General features: G+C 43.2%; 1 protein-coding gene across 2 annotated transcripts; it reads right to left on the bottom strand.

The window, feature by feature from the left end:
• Positions 1-1,504: 1,504 nt before the first annotated feature.
• Positions 1,505-5,652, bottom strand: LOC127326444 (uncharacterized). 2 transcript variants are annotated; one of them, XM_051353297.2, is made up of 9 exons: positions 5,358-5,652; positions 4,994-5,044; positions 4,034-4,201; positions 2,783-3,085; positions 2,649-2,692; positions 2,481-2,543; positions 2,221-2,353; positions 2,003-2,145; positions 1,505-1,925 (listed from the first exon to the last, which is right to left on the bottom strand). In XM_051353297.2, exons 3-8 carry the CDS (start codon positions 4,161-4,163, stop codon positions 2,045-2,047), a joined length of 774 nt encoding a protein of 257 aa, XP_051209257.1. In that variant the 5' UTR covers positions 4,164-4,201; positions 4,994-5,044; positions 5,358-5,652; the 3' UTR covers positions 1,505-1,925; positions 2,003-2,044. The 2 variants fall into 2 exon arrangements, with proteins under 2 accessions (XP_051209257.1, XP_051209258.1); XM_051353298.2 differs by having other exon boundaries at positions 2,003-2,063; positions 5,358-5,635.
• Positions 5,653-21,763: the final 16,111 nt, after the last annotated feature.

Below are 21,763 nucleotides of genomic sequence, written 5' to 3'. Positions count from 1 at the left end.
TCTTTCGGTCTACAAATCAAGATATTATGTCGCATTGTGTTGTGGCAAATATCCGTATTCGTAACGTATCTGTTTTGTATTCATATCCGATGATTTCCGTTTTCATATTCGTTTCCGGGGTTTTCGATTCCATTTTCGATTTCGATAGGATAGAGGAAAACAAAAACGATAAAGCATGTTTCCGTCCGTTTCCGTTTCATTTTGTAAAGGAGGGGTGTCTAGTTAGACGTCTGTCTATATAGACGGACTCTAAGACGTAGTCGGTTAGGGCTCACCGTGTAAAACCTAGGTCCAACATAGTATATAAGTCGGTCCCCTGGTAGCCTAAGGACACGAACAATAACATCACTGTAACCCTACACACTTGTTGCTCTGTAGTGATTTATAGCAGGAGTATAGATCCTCTACCAATATGGATCTCGTAAATGGGTAAACTATGCGAATCACCATCTCATACACCATATCTCATGCCTTCTCTCTCTCATCATCATCGTGAGGTACCCTTTGTGGCATACTTTTCGACAATCCCATGTCAGTTGGTGCCCGCCGTGGGGCGGGTGCTATCTGGAGTTTGCATTCGGTTGGAAGCTTCAGGCTAAACCAACGACACCATCGTCATTGGTCGTATCATATACTAAGGCAAACTTTTGATACGCGACCTTGGTTTGGGCTTCAGCCAATCCCGTTCGGTGCTTTCCGCATCTGCATCGGCTTCACCAGCCCTAGTGCCGGCTTCGACGCCAATCGTGCCTTGTCCATCTCTGTGTCAGAGTTCTTAGGTACAATCAGATCTTTTTTTTTTTTGTAAAGGAGGGGTGTCTAGTTAGACGTCTGTCTATATAATTAAGCACCAGTGCTTAAAGAAAAAAGGGTTATTCTACTAAGCACCTTTTTAAGCATCCCTCGTTGTACATACCATTACATGGTTTTGGTTTGCTTCCGTTGCCTGGGCATTATGGCTCGTTCGAAACGATAGTATCTTTCAAAATAAAGTGTTGTATGATCCTATTCACACACTTCACAAAGCTTTATCTTTCATGTTGCAGTGGAAGCTGCTGATTGCTCTTAACCGCCTGGCTGTGACTGAAGATGTCATGAACAGGTTTGGTGGCAAACTGCAAGAGCTGAGTGAGCAATGGGAGACGCGATCGTGCTGGGATTGGCTGAGGAAGTCGTGTTTGTCTCTACCGCGCAGTTTCCAGTTGTAAGACACTCTATTAGTTTTCAATATAAAGCTGGGTTCGTTGGGTCTTGTTTAAAAAAAAACTAGGCGACAGGGGCGTGGTGGAGCCGTGGAGAGAATAACTGAAAACGGTGGATCTGACAAACCAATATGTACCGCAGCTGTCATTAAAAAAAAAAAATGTACCGCAGTTCAACAGAATTATTTTTTCTCTAGAATAGTATTTGATATAAATCATTTTAACACTGCTAATTCACCATCATTCTCATGGTATTGATCTCAGAAACGAAGTCAAGAGTAAGATGCTTTGCAAATTGCAACTTTCAAATCAGAAAGATATGAGATCTTGTCAAATTGCAGTTCCCCCTGATGTACACGGCACAACATGGCACATAGCTAAATGGGACATCACAGTTCCGTTTACAGCATGGACAGTACACCACGTCTCATCTCATCTCATTACAGAAGTCTTAATAACTGGGTGAATAACGAATGCCGCACCAAAGATTCATCTAATCCCACCAGCTTCCTGGTGGCGAAGTTAACAACAGACAACACTGTGCTAAAGCACCTGACAAATGGTTTCAGCTGACTAAAACTGGCGCCCCACAACATGCTTCATCAAACTACACAAAAGGATAACCTAAACACACCGAACCTCGTCAGGCAATGAGGGTTGAGACTCTACGAATACCCTGAATTAGTGGTTGAAGTTCTGATTAGTATCTCCCACAGCTTACTCCTGCAATGAAAATAAAGGATTAACCACCAACTAGATGCATAAAAGAAGACAGGGACTTGAGCTTTAAGCATTCTTACTACTGCTATTACAGAGGGCCAGTGGCATCACGAGGCAGCTCTTCACTTCCATTTCCAGATTCTGTAACATGTTTTTTTTATATTAGTAAATGAATAGCCATAAGAGATGGGTGTTGTATTATCTTCACTTCCATTTCCAGATTCTGTAACATGTTTTTTTTATATTAGAAAATGAATAGCCATAAGAGATGGGTGTTGTATTAGGAGCAAGCAAATACCAGTAATGGCTGCCAGATTTTCTTCTTTGTACACTCCAAGAGGTGACCCATGCACAGATAAGAGCATCTCGCCATTCTTGGGTACTCTTACAGTTTTCGGTGTCATGCCAAAAGAGAGTCGGCTACTCGTAGCCTGTTAAGGGTTATGTTACAACCAACAGGAAAGCTTATAAGGCGATTCAAGACCAAACTATTGATTGTGATCATCCAGATTTAAAATAATAAGACGACATTTCGTGTGTAGAGGGAAAAGCACAAACCCCGGGTGTCTGTAGAGAATCCCCTGCCCCTGTCATCTGACCTTCGGGTAGCTCACTCCAAGTCTTCAAAGCAGCAGGGAATGGTTAAGAGTTGTGAAGGGTACAGCAAAAATATCTGGTACCACTATACAAAGAAATACTTACATACCCGCAAAAAGAAATACTTACACAGTTGTTAAAATCAAAGGTGCTCTCAATGAAGTTCTTCTGCACTGCACATTATATAAGGTGACAAAATCATTCAAGCTAGCTGCTTTGGTGCCTATAAGAGTAAATAATCAACAAGCAGATGGAACTCAAACCTGAATCTCCCGAGAAATGAAAACCAGCAGCAGTTGCCAATGACGTGATCGAAGCTCGTGAAACCTTGTCATCCCTCTGGTCTCCATATATGTGATTATCCCACTCATTCCACTTCAACTCAAGCTCGTCCTGTTTTTCATTCGGGACAACTGACACGTTGGGCAAGTTCTCCTGGAAATATTGCAAGGCACATGTTTCTTCTTGCTCCTTGGAAATGTAGGTTCGCACTAAGTGTATCCCAGAAAGTACACCCTCAACCTCTGCTGCTTGAATAGCTCTGATGGCAGCTTTCCGACGTTCAACTATTTATTGATGAGACTGGATTAGCATTGAAGTCATGATCATTACATTAAGTGAAGTGGGCAGTGCTTCTATGAAATGCATCCTTAATGTATTGAACTAGGAGTACTGAGCAAGATAACAAGTAAATTTAAGTTCTTAAATTTACTGCACCCTTTACTAAATGCTAGTCAGCGTTAGATAAGACATATTGAAGCCATCTGTCAAGACAATAAGATTTTAATATTAGCCTTCGGTACCATATTTAATTTGCACTAGAACCTTGCCATTAACATTAAATTTCGAGTTCAAGATCGGTTCCAGACTGCAGCCTACGAACTGCGAGTACAACAATAATGGTGTCGTTACATCTTTGTAAAATTGTGGATGCTGCATCCTTCAAACCAAAGTCAACATTAAGAAATGTTTCTTGCCTCCTCGAGACAATTTTTAACTGATTCCTGCAGATAATTTGAACAGTTGCTTTCTACAGTTTGATATCTGATTTATGCAAAGAAGAAAAACTTGTACTAAAGCAGTCATGATTGGGGACTCGATCCAGCTGGTGAATATAGGTAGTTATATAATCTCCCAGATAGTTTCTCTTTTCGATTAAGGAGCTCCCCGCTCCCGATTTCATACCATAACAATGAAACCGATAAAACAGGTCCACAATGTACTGTTGACACACGGATTCATGCAATCACGTCACGCCAAGCCCAGATACACACCACTTAACCCCACAAGACACAGCTTGACAAGCTGTTCCTACGAACCTACGCAAGAACTGAAGTATTTTTAACCGTTTACATTGCAAAGCATCATTCCATCAGGGCAGCAACTGATGTATCCTGCAACTCACAGGTCTGACTGATAGCTGCAAACTATCAAACCTAGATTGTATTTCAAAAATGTTGGGCAGGACAGATGGCCAAGGAGCAGGGAGGGAGTTAGGGCTCTGAGACACTTACTCTCTTGGTCAGCAAGCCACCGCAGCTTCTCCTGCACGGGAGCGTCAGGGCCAGGCGGCTCGGGCGGTGGCGTTTGCTGCTGCTTGGTGGCGGTGGTAGCCCCCTTTTTCCCCCGCTTCCTTGGCGGCATCGCCTAGTGCTTCAAGGGAAGATCCTGGGAAGAGAAATCTGGGGAAAGAAGAGAAAAACAAACATACTAATATGAGCCTACTGTTCAAATTCTATCCAAATCTGAGCAATTCTGAAATGGTAAAATGACATATCAAGTTGATGTCCAGAAATTTTGAACCGCCCAGACAAATATGAACAAAATACAGAAAAAACAACAAGTCCAGAAATTTTGAACCGCCCAGACAAATATGAACAAAATACAGAAAAAACAACAAGCATGCTAAAATGAGCCTACAGTTCAAATTTGAGCCAAATCTGGGCAAGCGACGATAGAAAATGGCATCTGATGTCGCTGTCGAGCAAGTTCCATACAGATTACTGATAGACTCTTCTTGGTACCCTCTCCTTACTGACATAATCTCTTGGTATCGTCTCCTTACTGACATAATCTACCACCACAACAATCATTGCAAAGTATAGTTCTGAAAATAACATCCGTCTCTTCTTTCTCCTTTTGTTTTCTTCAAGTATGCAAGATAGCAAATCTAATGGTCGTTTCGACATTGTCCAGGTACACACAATTGCAAACAGAACAAACAAAAAAAAATTAATTCAAAGTAAAGAGACAGCATGTCATCGTGCTAATCATGCCATATTAAACCATCTGCATATACAATAATTAAATAGCTACATGTAAAATAAACACATCATGTATCACACAGTACTAGTAGCACATCATTAAGGGGCATATGTATGTAATCATACTGTACAGAGTATATTATCTGCTCCTAATCACTAACAATTTAACACAGGAAATAAAAGAACGTGAGCACTGAGCACTGTTGTTACCTTTTGTTGAATTGATTCCTGCGGATTCTGCTACAACTAACTGGAATTGACCTGCAAAAGGGAGAGAGTGATTAAGATTTTAAGATTCTTTTGATGTTCTAGGGTTAAATAACATGGGGAGATAGTGCAGGGCGCTCTGTGAGGAGGAGCGAATGGGGCTCCATGTGAAGAGGTCGAGAATGGAGAAGATGGATGGGGTGTTAAAGGGAAGAGAAGGGAGAAGCCATGGAAGGATATGGGAGGGTCGGGCATGGAAGGATATTGGAGGGGGCGGCCATGGAAGGAGATGGGACGGGTGCAGGCATGGGAGGAGAGGGGAGCCATGGGAAGAGAGATCGAGGTCTGCTAGATGATAATGGAGTACCTGCTCGCCGCCGCCGTCGCCGCCACGGTCCGCCCAAGATTTCTCCGCTGCCGCCTCGCAGCTGCTCGTCTCCGTGCCGCGCGGAGCTCCTGGACTAGCGAAAATGGAGCAGACCGCGCGCGCCGCTTGGAATTTGGCGAGGTTTCCGAGCGATGATTCGGTTGGCGTCCAAACGCGTCGAATTCGGTCGGTACGATTCCAATTCTTCAATTTTTGGGTTGATGAAATCGTACATCTAAACGGAGTGAAATTCACTACCTACCTCCATTTTACCATTTAACATCCAGAGCTGCACGATTGACGCTAGACAAACCTCCAACAGCCATTTTGCCCTAGTTGGAGCTACTGCTGTTTCAGTGATAAAATTACCAACACTCCCTGAATCGATCAATAGCAGTATCTGTTTTTTGCAGCGCATTAGGGTTTCTTCTTCACTAGAGCCACCAGGATATGCCAGAAGAATTGACCTGCGGCACCTGAAGTAGTTCTTCCACAACATTCAACACACATTCTTAATTCACTTGTCTCTAGGTTGCTATTTTTTTCCACAGGTGAAATACTCTCCTCTTGCCCTACACTGGTCTACGAGAGTTTTGTATCGATCATCACACTGATTTCTTGGTTTTGTTTTCTCTTCAAAGTGCCTTACATGATCAGCAACCGCAGGTTATAGAATTCCTTTACCAGGATATCCAGACTTGGAGTAAGAGTGCTTGTATCCATTTTTATAGCGCTGAGTTCAAAAGGGCCACACCTCCTCCAGCAGTTCTTCCTCTTTTTCAGCAAAAACTAACACAACATCAACTGTTTGTGGACTATGCAATCTGATAGTTCTCATGGGGGCTCTCATGGATATCTTTTTTCAAGCCATTAATGAATTTAGTTACAAGGGGTAGAGGAAATACGTGATTGTAGCATTATGCAATTCAACAATGCTTGTGTATTATGTTTGACACTAAAATTTTAAATAAAATGGTTTGGTTCTCTGTAGCAACGCATGGATATTCAACTATTATTTGTAGTTGAGTGAAATATGAATTAAAATTTGATTGTAAGATTCAAATTTCATTTTTATATTCAAATGTTGTATTTGTAATTCTCTTTTCCATGTTTCCCTTTTCTGCAAATATCAATAAAGGTTATTTCAAAATCCAAAACACGTTCAAACGATAACACCTAGATCATCAAGAGTGCGTAGTGATTTCAATCACTTTGTCTTTTAAAACAAAAGCAAAAGAAATCCACCACGATTTCAGATGCATGCATAATTCCTAAATCTACCCTGTTCTAAGCGAAAAGTACTACGGTACCTTTAGATGTACACGCCATTGTGTTTTAAAATAAAAGCAAAAAAAATCACTAGAGATGTAATTGCTTTAGTGCATAGAAACGTAGAGTTGTGGCACTCTAGTTTGAGAGCATAAATAGTTTTACCTTGTTGCTACCGTGCTTTAGAACTCTATACTTCTACCTTTTTTTTTTTTTTTTTTTTTTTTTTGGAAATTCAGATAGTGTATTCACAACGATCAATCATCAGTGGCATATTACAGAACGTAGCGTGAAGGGAGACACGCTATGATTAATGAACTTCTCACGTACTGGACATGTCCCAGGAACATGAGAGCTACAGCAGCATCTAAGAAGTAAAGGCTGACTAGTAGTAATTCTCGTGGCTAGCCTAGCGAAGTGGTGAGCAATGAAATTCAGACTTCTAGAGACCTGAAAGAAGCTTGCCGGACTGAAGGAATCTGAAGCAAATATTGACGCAAGCTGAGGCCTGATTTGCCAATGTCCTGGTGCAGCGAGAATGTTGTTTGCAGTCACAGCTTTGGCCAGAGTAGCACAATCTGTGAAGTAACTTGGTTCCTGAACCTGAAGGATCGAAGCTACAACAACAGCAAGTTGCAATGCGAGCGCTTCTGCCTGTAGAGGTGAAGCTGCTGGCGGGGAGACCGCTGAAACAAAGACGCCATGCTGTTGCGTGTTCTCACCAAGCTTGATGTAGATTCCAATTCACCTTGCACTGCAAGTGATCATGAGGAGCCTTCCAAGCTGCATCTGTGAATATTTTAGGCCCAACAATCGTAGATAGATCAGAAATAGAAGGAGCACCCGAGGCTAGTGCCTGGTGATGAGAACTTGGAGCTTGCAGAGAGGGTAAAGTTGACATATGTTCTTGGTCTTTATCTGTCAATGTTGCACACCTCAAGATCGCTTCCACTGCCGCAAACACCTGCAAGGGAGAGTTCACCTTCCTGCCAAAGACAAAGTCGTTCCGAGCTTTCCATATGCACCAAAGAAAAGTGTAAATATTTGAAATAGATGCATGTGGGTGACCTGAAGAAAGGATTGCCTGAATGGTATCATGCATAGAAGGATAAGTATTCACAATCACTTCTGACCTAAGGTGCCAGGGAGCGGCAAACCAAACCGCCTTCGCAAAGGGACAGAGGAAGAACAGGTGCATGTCATCTTCTTCCTGCCCACACCTAGAGCAATCTTTTTCAATGTGAGTAGAGAACCTACCTGCTCTTTTCCCAGTTGGTAGAGCTTTTCGAAGAAGTCTCCAAGCAAAGGTCTGGACTCGAGGAGCAAGGCTTTTGTCTTTCCAGACCTGCATGAGAAGTGCTTTAACCTGAAGATGAACTTCTTTTGGCCTCTCGATTCTGCAGCAACAACAAGTTGCTGAAGCAATGTCTGTAAGCACTTTTGCAAGAGAATTCTCCTGTAGGGGTTAACTTCCAACACAGTAAATCTGGCCCGGACGCATCAATTATAGGGGTTTGTATAATCGAGTTTGCAGTTTGAGGAGTAAACAGAGCATTTATAAGGGGAACATTCCAAGTTTTTTGATTAGGCATCCATAAATCTTTAACTACAGCTGGGTAAGCAAAAGGTTGGGGATGAATTATCAGGTTGTCATAAATTGTTTCCCAACCATAAAACCAGGGTGAGCTCCAAACAGAAATATTGCATTCTAAAAGCTGGTAAAAAGAAGCAGATATCAAGAGATGCTTTACCTTTAGAATTGCTGACCAGAATGCAGACTTGGGCACATTGGATTTGGCCCTCCAAATTGAAGTGTCTGGATGATACTTTGATTTGAGAATGAGAGCAAGCTGAGTTTCAGGATCTTTGGCTAGTCTCCAAGCTGCCGATAATATGAGTCCTTGGTTTGTTGCCTGCAAGTTTTTGATACCAAGGCCCCCCTCTTTCTTAGGGGTACATATATCAGCCCAAGCCCTAAGGCAAAGGCTTCTGGCATTGTCTTCTTCCTTAACTCCTGTCCACCAAAATCGTCTGATAATAGCCGTGAGTTTGTTAAGAAACTTCTTTGAAAAAAGGATGTTGGACATGTAATAGACAGGAATAGAAGAGAAAACAGATTTTATTAGCTCCAAACGGGCAGCGTGAGACAACTTATTAGCAACATAGTTAGTTAGTTTAGATTTAAATTTTCCGTAAATGAAGTTGTAAGCCACAGCTCTATCCTTCGCAAGCAAAATTAAGGGATGGCCAAGATGAATGGTGTTTGTGTCAATATCTGGCACATGGAAAATTTGCCTAATGTCCTGCATAACCTGGTGATTGACCCTTTTGCTGAAAAGAATAGCAGATTTGTTCCAATTTAGCACTTGACCAGAAGCACGACAGAATTGACTAATAACGCGAGACATGGCTGCAGCTTCCTGGATGTTAGCATTGCCACAAACTAATAGATCATCGGCAAATAAGAGTGAGTGGATCGGGGGACAGTCTGGTCCAAGTGAAATACCTGTCAAGTTGTTGTTCTGCATGGCCTCTTCAAGAGCCAAAGAGAGTTCGTTGACTGCAAGCACAAACAGATACGGAGACAAGGGGCAACCCTGCCGCACTCCTCGACTGCTTGTAAAGCGAGCATAAGATTGACCATTGATAATAACAGAAAAAGTTGGCGAGGAAATGCAAGCATGGACTAAATTTATAAAGTGAGCATGAAGCCCTTTACGAGCCAGAGCTGCCGAAATGAAATTCCATTCAAGTCTATCAAATGCCTTAGCAAGATCAATTTTAAGCATAAACGCATGGTTATTCCAAGAGTTCAAAGAAAAAGAATGTGTAATTTCCTGAGCTATGATGATATTGTTGCTAATCCGTCGACCTTCTATAAAAGCTTGTTGGGAAGGATGGATGTAGTCAGGAAGATGTTGTTTAAGCCTATTTGCAAGAGATTTTGAAATGATTTTGTAAATGACGTTGCAAAGACTAATAGGCCGAAAATCAGCGGGCATAACACAAACAAGCTTTTTAGGAATAAGAGCAATATTTGTATCATTGATGTGGGGAGGGAGCACACCTGTCATGTAGAAGTTTTGGACTACCGCCACAACATCATCCGCAATCCAACTCCAAGCCGACTTGTAGAAAGCCACGTTGAATCCATCCGGTCCTGGAGATGCATTTCCTCTCATTGCTTTCAGGATTCCCCAAATTTCTTCTTTATCTGGGATCGAGTTTGTGTAATCTCCAGCTTCCCTTGCTATTGTAGTGCTTAAGAATGGCCTGTCAGTGTTAGTGGTAGAGGAACGGAAGATACTGCGGAAGTAAGAAACAAATTCCGAAGCAATCTCATCTGGATCATGTAAAGTGTTGCCTTGAGTATCGTTAACAGAGGAGATACGGTTCCGACGTCTACGTTTAAGCACAGCATGATGGAAAAAAGAAGTGTTTCTATCTCCATGTGTTGCCCAATGTTTTTTTGCCCTTTGTCTATGGAATTCGGTTAATTTGGTCAAGTTCTGATCATACTGGGCCACAAGGTTAGCTTCCAGAGCATGATTCCGTACCTGGATAGGTTGCATCTGTATTTCATGGATCTGATCCTGAATCTTGCTTAGTTGCTGATCAATCGGTTTCTTCTTCCTACACCACTTTTTCAAACTACCTGCAAGGTTAGATGTTCGAGCATGGAATGGCCTATTTGCCGAAGCTAGCCAAGAGGATTTTGCTGTATGATGGTAATGTTCCTCCATAAGCCACCAATTTTCAAACTTGAAGTTCAACTTTGGCTTACGAAAGTGAGAGTTAGTTGAAACCAAAATCGGAGCATGAGCACTTAACATAATAGGCAAATTGAAAACATTTGTGTGTGGAAAAACACCACACCACTCCGCGTTGGCAAGACATCTATCTAATCTTTCAAAGACCGGAACAGACGAAAAGCGCTTGTTTGTCCAAGTGTAAGCCGGACCACTATAACCAAGATCAAACAAGCCACATTCTTTAACGTAAGTAGTGAAAGCATGCATGCGAGACTTATTTATATTACTAGAGGTAGTATCTACATCACACATAATGTCATTAAGATCACCCATACAGGCCACTGGTTTGCCAGGATTATCATGCACAAAATTTGAAATGTGGTTCCAGATGAGTCTAGTCTGGCGGTGATGAGGATCGCCATAGACACAAGCCAAAGAAAATTCTAATTTAGTTGCTATATTAACAACCATAGCTAAAATAACATGATGATTCGAGAATTTGACATCAACTCGAACTTCATCCGTCCACAATAGCCAGAGACCGCCCGAAAGCCCATTAGAAGGTACAACAAAACTATCAGCAATATTAAAACGGTTATTGAGCTGGGCAGCAGTGCACTTGGAAGATCTAGTTTCAGAGACAAAAATCACCTGCGCTCCTGTCGACGAAATCAACTTGGCAAGGTACTCCATTTTGTTGGATCCATGGAGTTTTCTGCCTTTACCTTGACAGTTCCATCCAATCATCTTCATGGCGCCCATGGCGCCTTGAAAGCTTGTACCGTTGCCCTGCGGAGTTCCTTGTTGTGTTCTCTGTATGTGTCCTGAAGCAACAAGATTCTGCTGCTGGCCAGAACCAAAAATTCGTCCATCGCCTCCTTGCGGGCCAGATGAGATTTGATCCTCTCCCTCCACATGACCTCCTGCTGCCACTGCTTGTACATCCTTGGGGAACTCAGATCGAGGCCTATTGTTGCTGGACTCCCCAAACAGCAGAGTCGATTGAGAGCCTTCTCCAGCACAGATCGGAGGAATACTAGATGAGGCCAGAATTGGAAGGGAATAGCTGTTGGTGATCTGGGGATGGGCTTGGGATTCTCTGAATCGTCGTTGGTCCAGGCGGCAGGATTGGATTTGGCAAATCGCTCGGGGCGATGGGATTGAATTGGAGAGACAGCGCATGGAGATGCAGCGGGACGAGGCAGGGGAGAAGCTGGTGACGCGGAGAAGAGGAGAGGGGAGACGGTGAAGGCTGGAGGCTTGTGGGCGGAGAAGGCAAGAGATGGGGAAGAAGGCATGGAAGATTCTAGAACGGCATGTCGCCAATCGCCATAGAGGACACCAACAGGAGAACGAGGTTAGGGAAGATATGGGACCGTCGGCCTATACTTCTACCTTGAGAGGTGCTATAACTATCTCATACAATTGGGAGTAATCAAGCGGAAAATCACATCTTGATCAACCACTCCACACAATCTGCTTCTTGACTAGTCTTAAATCTCAGTTACGATGCAGCATTTCATATACCCTAAGGTAGTCAACTCCCAAATCATATCTTGCGAAGACCTCAAGTCTAAGGACGACTAACATATGACAATAACTCGCCCCTCGCAATGTGGGTCGGACCAACACGATAAAATCATTTACCAAAGTTAATACTATCACATTAGTGATACGTTGCAAATGTATCTATAATTTTTGATGCTACATGCTTGTTTTACACCAATTGCTATATGTTTTGTTTACACTTCGTGAAATTTCTATGCATTTTCTGGAACTGACATATTAACAAGATGCCACAGTGCTAGTTCCTTTTTTCTGCTGTTTTTGTATTTTAGAAAAGTTGTTCTGGAAATATTCTCGGAATAAGATGGAGTCCAAAGGGGAGACGGAGAGGATTGTGTTCGTTGCATGGAAAACAAAAAATTTCTACCGTGAACATGAACAAAAACCAAGATCCAATCTAGGAAGAAGCAAGATCTAATCTATGAAGATCGAAGCGATGAGATGTATGAGAGACTAACCCTCGAAGATCCAAAGGCTTACGAGATCAGATCTCGTTGTTGATGAAGTCGATCGTCCGGTGTTGCAATCCGGCAGCACTTCCGTACTCGGTCGTACGTACGGTGTCGATGAAGTCCGTCCTCTCCCCGTTCCAGCGGGCAACGGAGGTGTGGTAGCTCTCCTCGGAATCCCATCAGCACGACGGCGTGGTGGTGGTGGTGGAGAAAAACTACAGGGCTTCGCCAAGCCGGAGCAGAGCTATGGTGGAGGAAGAGAGGGGGCGGCCATACTTGGTGTGAAGGGGTCGGCTGCCCCTCTCCTCTATTTATAGAGGGAGGGTGCGGCCAGGGTTGCCCCCCTTGGCCCACCTCCTCCTAGGGCCGGCGCATGGGAAGGGGGGGAAGAAATCTCCCCCCCACCAAGTCTTCCCCCCCTAACTTTTAGGGATTTGATCTTATCCCCTTGGGATTTGATCTTATCTCTTGGGGCTGGCCGGCTAGGCCTCTTGGGGCTGCTGGAACTGGCCCATGAGGCCCCCGCGGCATTCCCTCAGCCCATGTGGCCCCTCCTGGGGTGGTGGGCCCGCCAGTGGCCCTCTAGAACCTTCTAGAAACTCGGATCAAAACACCGAAACTTTTCCCGAACCCCAGAAGATGACTTCCATTATATGAATCTTATTCTCCGGACCATTCCGGACCTCCTCGTGATGTCCTGGATCCCATCCGAGACTCCGAACAACATTTGGTCTCCATCTCATATTCCGAATCTACTTATACGACATCGAACCTTAAGCGCATCACCCTACGGTTCGTGAACTATGCGGACATGATCGAGACTCCTTGACACACGTACAGCACGCGACCGTTGGGAACCCCAAGTGGAAGGTGTGATGCGTACAGCAGTAAGTTTCCCTCAGTTAGAAACCAAGGTTTATCGAACCGGTAGGAGTCAAGAAGCACGTTGAAGGTTGATGGCGGCGAAGTGTAGTGCGGCGCAACACCAGGGATTCCGGCGCCAACGTGGAACCTGCACAACACAACCAAATTACTTTGCCCCAACGTGACAGTGAGGTTGTCAATCTCACCGGCTTGCTGTAACAAAGGATTAGATGTATAGTGTGGATGATGATTGTTTGCAGAAAACAGTAGAACAAGTATTGCAGTAGATTGTATTCGATTAAAAGAATGGACCGGGGTCCACAGTTCACTAGAGGCGTCTCTCCGATAAGAATAAGCATGTTGGGTGAACAAATTACAGTTGGGCAATTGACAAATAAAGAGGGCATGACCATGCACATACATGATATGATGAGTATTGTGAGATTTAATTGGGCATTACGACAAAGTACATAGACCGCTATCCAGCATGCATCTATGCCTAAAAAGTCCACCTTCAGGTTATCATCCGAACCCCTTCCAGTATTAAGTTGCAAACAACAGACAATTGCATTAAGTATGGTGCGTAATGTAATCAACAACTACATCCTTGGACATAGCATCGATGTTTTATCCCTAGTGGCAACAGCACATCCACAACCTTAGAACTTTCTGTCACTGTCCCAGATTTAATGGAGGCATGAACCCACTATCGAGCATAAATACTCCCTCTTGGAGTTACTAGCAAAAACTTGGCCAGAGCCTCTACTAATAACGGAGAGCATGCAAGATCATAAACAACACATAGGTAATAGATTGATAATCAACATAGCATAGTATTCTCTATCCATCGGATCCCAACAAACACAACATATAGCATTACAGATAGATGATCTTGATCATGTTAGGCAGCTCACAAGATCCGACAATGAAGCACAATTAGGAGAAGACGACCATCTAGCTACTGCTATGGACCCATAGTCCAGGGGTGAACTACTCACTCATCACTCCGGAGGCGACCATGGCGGTGAAGAGTCCTCCGGGAGATGATTCCCCTCTCCGGCAGGGTGCCGGAGGCGATCTCCTGAATCCCCCGAGATGGGATTGGCGGCGGCGGTGTCTCTAGAAGGTTTTCCGTATCGTGGCTCTCGGTACTGGGGGTTTCGCGACGAAGACCTTAAGTAGGTGGAAGGGCAGGTCAAGAGGCTTCACGGGGGCCCCACACAACAGGGCCGCGCGGGCCCCCTGTAGGCCACGCCGCCCTACTGTGGCGGCGCCCCGTGGCCCCACTTCGTCTCCTCTTCGGACTTCTGGAAGCTTCGTGGAAAAATAGGCCCCTGGGCGTTGATTTCGTCCAATTCCGAGAATATTTCCTTACTAGGATTTCTGAAACCAAAAACAGCAGAAAATAGCAACTGGCTCTTCGGCATCTCGTTAATAGGTTAGTGCCGGAAAATGCATAAATATGACATAAAGTATGCATAAAACATGTAAGTATCATCAATAAAGTGGCATGGAACATAAGAAATTATCGATACGTTGGAGACGTATCAGCATCCCCAAGCTTAGTTCCTGCTCGTCCCGAGTAGGTAAACGATATCAAAGATAATTTCTGGAGTGACATGCCATCATAATCTTGATCATACTATTGTAAGCACATGTAATGAATGCAGCGATCAAAACAATGGTAATGCAATGAGTAAACAAATGAATCATATAGCAAAGACTTTTCATGAATAGTACTTTCAAGACAAGCATCAATAAGTCTTGCATAAGAGTTAACTCATAAAGCAATAATTTAAAGTAAATGTATTGAAGCAACACAAAAGAAGATTAAGTTTCAGCGGTTGCTTTCAACTTATAACATGTATATCTCATGGATATTGTCAACATAAAGTAATATAATAAGTGCAATATGCAAGTATGTAGGAATCAATGCACAGTTCACACAAGTGTTTGCTTCTTGAGATGGAGAGAGATAGGTGAACTGACTCAACATAAAAGTAAAAGAAGGGCCCTTCGCAGAGGGAAGCATTGATTGCTATATTTGTGCTAGAGCTTTGGTTTTGAAAACAAGAAACAATTTTGTCAACGGTAGTAATAAAGCATATGTATCATGTAAATTATATCCTACAAGTTGCAAGCCTCATGCATAGTATACTAATAGTGCCCGCACCTTGTCCTAATTAGCTCGGATTACCTGGATTATCACTGCAATACATATGTTTTAACCAAGTGTCACAAAGGGGTACCTCTATGCCGCCTGTACAAAGGTCTAAGGAGAAAGCTCGCACTAGACTTCTCGCTTTTGATTATTCTCAACTTAGACATCCATACCGGGACAACATAGACAACAGATAATGGACTCCTCTTTAATGCTTAAGCATTCAACATCAATTAATTTTTCTCATATGAGATTGAGGATATTTGTCCAAAACTGAAACTTCCACCATGGATCATGGCTTTAGTTAGCGGCCCAATGTTCTTCTCTAACAGTATGCATGCTCAAACCATTCAACTCATGGTAAATCTCCCTTACTTCAGATAAGACGAACATGCATAGCAACTCACATGATATTCAACAAAGAGTAGTTGATGGCGTCCCCAGGAACATGGTTATCGCACAACAAGCAACTTAATAAGAGATAAAGTGCATAAGTACATATTCAATACCACAATAGTTTTTAGGCTATTTGTCCCATGAGCTATATATTGCAAAGATAGAGGACAAAATTTTAAAGGTAGCACTCAAGCAATTTACTTTGGAATGGCGGAGAAATACCATGTAGTAGGTAGGTATGGTGGACACAAATGGCATAGTGGTTGGCTCAAGGATTTTGGATGCATGAGAAGTATTCCCTCTCGATACAAGGCTTAGTCTAGCAAGGTTATTTGAAACAAACACAAGTATGAACCGGTACAGCAAAACTCACATAAAAGACATATTGTAAGCATTATAAGACTCTATACCGTCTTCCTTGTTGTTCGACCCTTACTAGAAATTATCTAGACCTTAGAGAGACCAATTATGCAAACCAAATTTTAGCAAGCTCTATGTATTTCTTCATTAATAGGTGCAAAGTATATGATGCAAGAGCTTAAACATGAGCACAACAATTGCCAAGTATCAAATTATTCAATACATTTTACCAATTACTACATGTATCATTTCCCGTTTCCAACCATATAAAAATTTAACGAAGAAGATTCAACCTTCGCCATGAATATTATGAGTAAAGCCTAAGGACATATTTGTCCATATGCAACAGCGGAGCGTGTTTCTCTCCCACACAAAGAATGCTAGGATCCATTATATTCAAACAAAACAAAAACAAAAACAAACAGACGCTCCAAGCAAAGTGCATAAGATGTGATGGAATAAAAATATAGTTTCACTAGAGGAACCTGATAATGTTGTCGATGAAGAAGGGGATGCCTTGGGCATTGTGGTGACCCTGCATACCACTGCATGTTGTAGTATGCCAGTCGTTGATATAACATTCACGAAGTACCATTCCGCAAATATTACATCCCTCAGAGTAGTACAACAGAACATAGCAGGTCCATAACTCATTCATTTATTATTACAAATATCATACACATGTTGTCTCGGAGCTCCTCTTGGGTCCTAAGAGGAATACTCCTGGGTTCGAGGCGAACCCAACTTAGCTTACAATATAAGAGTCGCATTAAGTTATACATTTATTTCCTCGAGCAGCTAAGTATTAAGAGTTCGTGCTGCTCGGCTACAACTACTACTAGGTGCTTCTAGGCTTGATCTCCACCGGAAGCCTCCCCGGTTCCGTAGACTATGAGATAGTCTACACCTTCAACACCTCCTGAGAGGTCTGGTTCCTCGTAGCCGATGATCTCGGCTCCTTCATTGTTGTCGTAGTCCTCCTCCAGACGATTCAGACAATCTAAGCATGGGATTTAAGAGTGGTATGAGTACGAGCGTACTCAACAAGTTCATTATAGATAAGAGGTGTTTAATGCTCTAGCTACGATATTAGACCAGAAAGTCTAATACCAATGCAAGTTTTGATAAACATTTCTTCAAGAGATTGCTTTTATTCCAAAGAGCTATGTCCGTCAGCCTTCACCGGTTTACTAGAACTTCATGGAGCTCCTTTCCGGCCGCGTTCGCAGTTCCTCATCCCGGAACAGGGAGTGACAGGTCACAGTTCTTTACACTCTGCAGAGGTGTGTTGCTTTACCCATAAGAGATCTTAACCTTGATGCCAACCGGGCAGCTTTCCCGTCCACACTTCCTTCGGTGTGAGGCCCGGTATAAGGTCTAGCCAATCATGTTCCTCCGCTACCTCGAACACCCACCCTTTGTTGCATGCCCCAACCCTGGGTCCTCGCCGGTCCCATTATTCCCATATATTTCAGGGTGGACCCCGACCACGACGACAGTCTGGGATCGAACCAAACTCCTTCGCCAGTAGCTGCAACCCATCATAGACCGCAATACCGTGGGGACTTAGGACTCCCCAGCCTCACCATCTTGCTCCTTCGGGCGACAAGTGTACTACGGACTATGCCGTGGGGACTTAGGACTCCCCAGCCTCACCAGCTTGCCCCCTTGGATTACAAGTGTACTACGGTAAAGCGCATCCGTTGATGAACGAGAGGTGGAAACACTTTTGACTACTCCGTCCCACTCCGGATCTTATGGTTAACACGGGTATTACGGCACAAGAATCACTGGCGACATTTGTTGTTTAATCCTAGATGGATATAAACCCGTGCAATGGAACCTCCACCATATCAACACAATCCATGGTTCCATTGCCCACCACATAGTCATATTCATAGTTAGGAAAGTAGTGGTTTTGATTTTTGTGCAATAGTGATAACCATAATACTTTGCAAGTAATTTGATAGAAATACTCAAATGACATGAGCAAGTGATGAACTTGCCTGAACACTGCAAAGTTTTGCAGTTGGATGGTGTGGACTGACCCTTGTCCTCTGTCTCTGAAAAATAGCATCATTGTCCGATAAGGGCAATGGTTAAAGAAGCAATTATGCATGCTTTCCATTTTTAGGGTTTGTTTCCCCCTTCCGATGTCGTTGTTATTTTATGAGAGGTTAATACTAAGATAGACTTGGAGATACTTGCTTTAGGGTAAATACAACCTTGAAATATTGTCAAGGTGTTTTTAAAGTCTAAATGCATTAGTGGACTTATTTTCTTTATTGAAAATAATATGTGTGATTTAAATGATTATTTAAATCATCAAATGAAGACTTATTCCTAATTGTCTTCAAAAATTCACTTTTGTATTTTATTATGATAGAGAATTTTATGCTGATCTATTTTCATATTTTTAATTATTTTTTAGAGCTTTTAAACATTTCTTATGTAATTTCAAAGTTTCTGTTTTAATTCATTTTGTGAAATGACTATAATGCCCCTGGGCCCACCTGTCAGGGTGGCCCAGCGGTTTAGATCGAACCGACCGGCCCAGTCCGGCTCGACCAGCCCCATTCCCCTCTCTTCCTCTCACGCGCGACCAAACCCTATCCCTCTCCCGTCGCTCTGGCGATCCGTGGTCGCCGCCGCCATCGCCGAATTAATCCGGCCAACTCCGGCGGTCGTCGCCAGCGAGATCAAGTGGATATGATCCGCCTTTCTATGGCGGACATGGGGGTCCACGTCGATCTGACGCTGGCGTCCTTGTTCGCTCGCCCTCGTCGCCTCTGCTCGCCTGCTGTGGGGATCCATGGCGATCTCCTCGCCGCCGATGCTCCTAGTGCTGTGGCGGTGCTGGGGCGCTCGCGCTCGGCGACGTCAGGCCAGGCGCGGCTTGGCGCTGCCATGGTGGCCCGTGCCGCCGTGCCGCCATGGCACGCCTTGTGCTGCTGCTCCAGGTACGCCTCCTCTGATTCCCCTCCTTTCTCTCATTCTAGCCTGCTCTTCTTCTTCCTCCAGTAGCTCTGCTGCGCCTAACTCACTGTGTGTGCGTATGCTGCTTCGCTGCTGCGCTGATGCTTGCGGTGCTGTGCTACTGCTGCTGCCATGACCTAGTTCTTGTTCCTGAGCTTGTACTGATGCTCATGCTCATGTTCACGCTTTGCTCTTGTCTTTGTGCTTGCACTGCAGCATAGCGTGTGCTATTGCTGGGTGTTGTTCAGCTATATCCCTGTGCAAGCATTCCTAATCTAATTGGTTGCCATGCTCTCCTCTATTGCTTATTTCCCTCTCTGTGGCTCTGTTCTTGTTACTGAGCTTGCTAGATATCAAGTGTGTTCATGTTTGCTGCTCTGGCTTAGTTTCTGTGTGCATTACTTGTAATTTGGCAAGTTCCAGAGCATTAGTATGCTGTTCCTTGTGCTCAAATTCATGAGTATGCTCAATTGAGCATTACTGTTGATGTAACTGCATGATTCAGTGTTTACTGGTATATGCTTTATCTGTTTAGCAAGATCCAGGGTTCATCAAGCCCTTGATGTGCTTCTGGATACAATCATTCAATTATTTATTTGGTTGTCTGTGGAACATTTGTTGATTATCTGTGGCCAATTAAATATCTGGTCCTTGCTCTGTTGCTTAGTGATGCTCTAGCATGCCCTAGCATGCTATGGCAGGCTCTGGTGTTCATGTGATCATCAACAGTTGGTCAGTGTATGGTTTAATTGTTGCCTGTGCCTTGCTGTTACTTGACTCTATGTATGTGTGTGGCACAGATCAGTGCAAGTGCTTGCTCAAGCATCAGCTGACACTTGCAGTGATCCACTGGATCATTAGCATGTGTCTGTTTTATGATTTACTTGTTAATCTCAATTATCTATGTTGCTTTAATTGATGGAGTGGATAATTGATGTGAACTGTACAGTGATGATCATCACAATTGGTTGGATTAGGCTAGATGGATGCCCACAGTGGTTGGGAACCCTAGCCCTTCTTTGAACCCAATCAGGGTGATGATATATGTATTTGGCTTGTTGGTGTGGTTGATCTAGGGTTTGAGGTAACCCTGGCAGTAGTCATGTGCTGCCCTAGGGTAGCTCCCCTATTTGTTGGCTTGCTGTTGCTTACCAATTGTTTTCTGGGTGATCCATTTATTGGATTGCCAGTGGCTCTTGATGTTGAAATCAAACAGACAGTATTCTGTCTAGGTCTGATGGTCAATTAGCTGTAGGTGCTAAGTGTGTGTAACTAGGCTGACTTATGCTCTCATCTCTTGCTGGATTTCTTCAGTTATGCAATTATTGTCATATCTGTTGTTCCCTTTTGATGATTGACCAGTGGCCTTTCTGCTCTTACTTGCACCATATGGTTTAATAACCAGATGATGACACAATCTTGGGTATCACACCCTGTTGATCATGTGTGCTTGATGCATATGCTTATATATGAACAAAACCATCTGGTTTGTCCATGATGCTTGGTATACCTCACTCCAGCTCCTAGAAATAGTGTGTTGGTGTAGAGGTTTTGCTTCTGGTGGTTTGCTTGACTTGCCCTGCTCCTCCTTGTGGCTTGTGATTCTTGGTTTGGTTCAGTGGTGAGTTTGGACAGGTTGAACAGCACTGGCTGTTCTTCTTGTTCTAGCTGTTCTTGGTGTTCTTGGTGACTTACCCTGTTGCTTGTCGATGGATGGAGCAAATAGCTAGGGTTTTAGCTGTGAAAAGCTTATATATGGCTGGCCCTTGCTTCTCTGGTCGACAGCTTAGCCTGGCATGTGTTGGTGACTCCCCCTGTGTGAGTGTGCTGGTGAGCATGCACACATGCAGTGTGAGCTGCCTGTGTGTGTGTGTGTTCCTGATACTTTGCACTTGGCTGTGAGAGGATCAGCTCGGCAGCTTTGGTCATATCCTCTCAAATTTCATTTTATTTCTAACCTGCCAAGTGGCTATGCCACTTGGCATAACTTGTGTTTGTTGTGTTTATGTGCAGGTTCAAAATGATGATCAAATGGACAAGATGATCTTCAAGCTCAAGATTAGATGATATTCACATTGTAGTATTTAGGACAGATTCATACTTGTACTTTTCTTTTACTTTTATTTTCTATTTTTCCAATTTGTGTAATGTGTTGTAATATTTCATATTTCTATTCTGAATATTGTAATTGACATTGTATTTTGTGTGAATATCAATAAAGCTCAAAGTTTTCTCTAATGAGCTTTACTTTATTTTAATTGTTCATATTGTTTATTATTTATAATTTACTTAATGAATTTCCTCACAATTGAATTTATGAGATATTTATTTGATGTTTGAATTTGAAATTCAAATTCAACTTAGGTTTGAATTCAATCATGCAACTTAAGTTGTGATGCAAACTCTCCCCTCTTTTCTCAAAACCCTAGTTTAGTTAGATGACAAACAAGTTTGTCGCACTCTCGAAACCCTAACCCTGTAAGGTGTCGAGAGAGAAACTTGTCCCCCTCCGATGCAGTTTTTGTTTAAAAGCGCGAAATTTCCCCAGAATTTACCATGCAATGCACATCCCTTTCTAAAATCTACCCCTCGATCGTCTCTAAACCTGGG

This window comes from Lolium perenne, chromosome 6, assembly GCF_019359855.2.
Source record: "Lolium perenne isolate Kyuss_39 chromosome 6, Kyuss_2.0, whole genome shotgun sequence".
Lineage (NCBI taxonomy): Eukaryota > Viridiplantae > Streptophyta > Magnoliopsida > Poales > Poaceae > Lolium > Lolium perenne.
The sequence above is the reverse complement of the archived record's forward strand: the minus strand, read 5'-3'. Positions and strand labels throughout refer to the sequence as shown.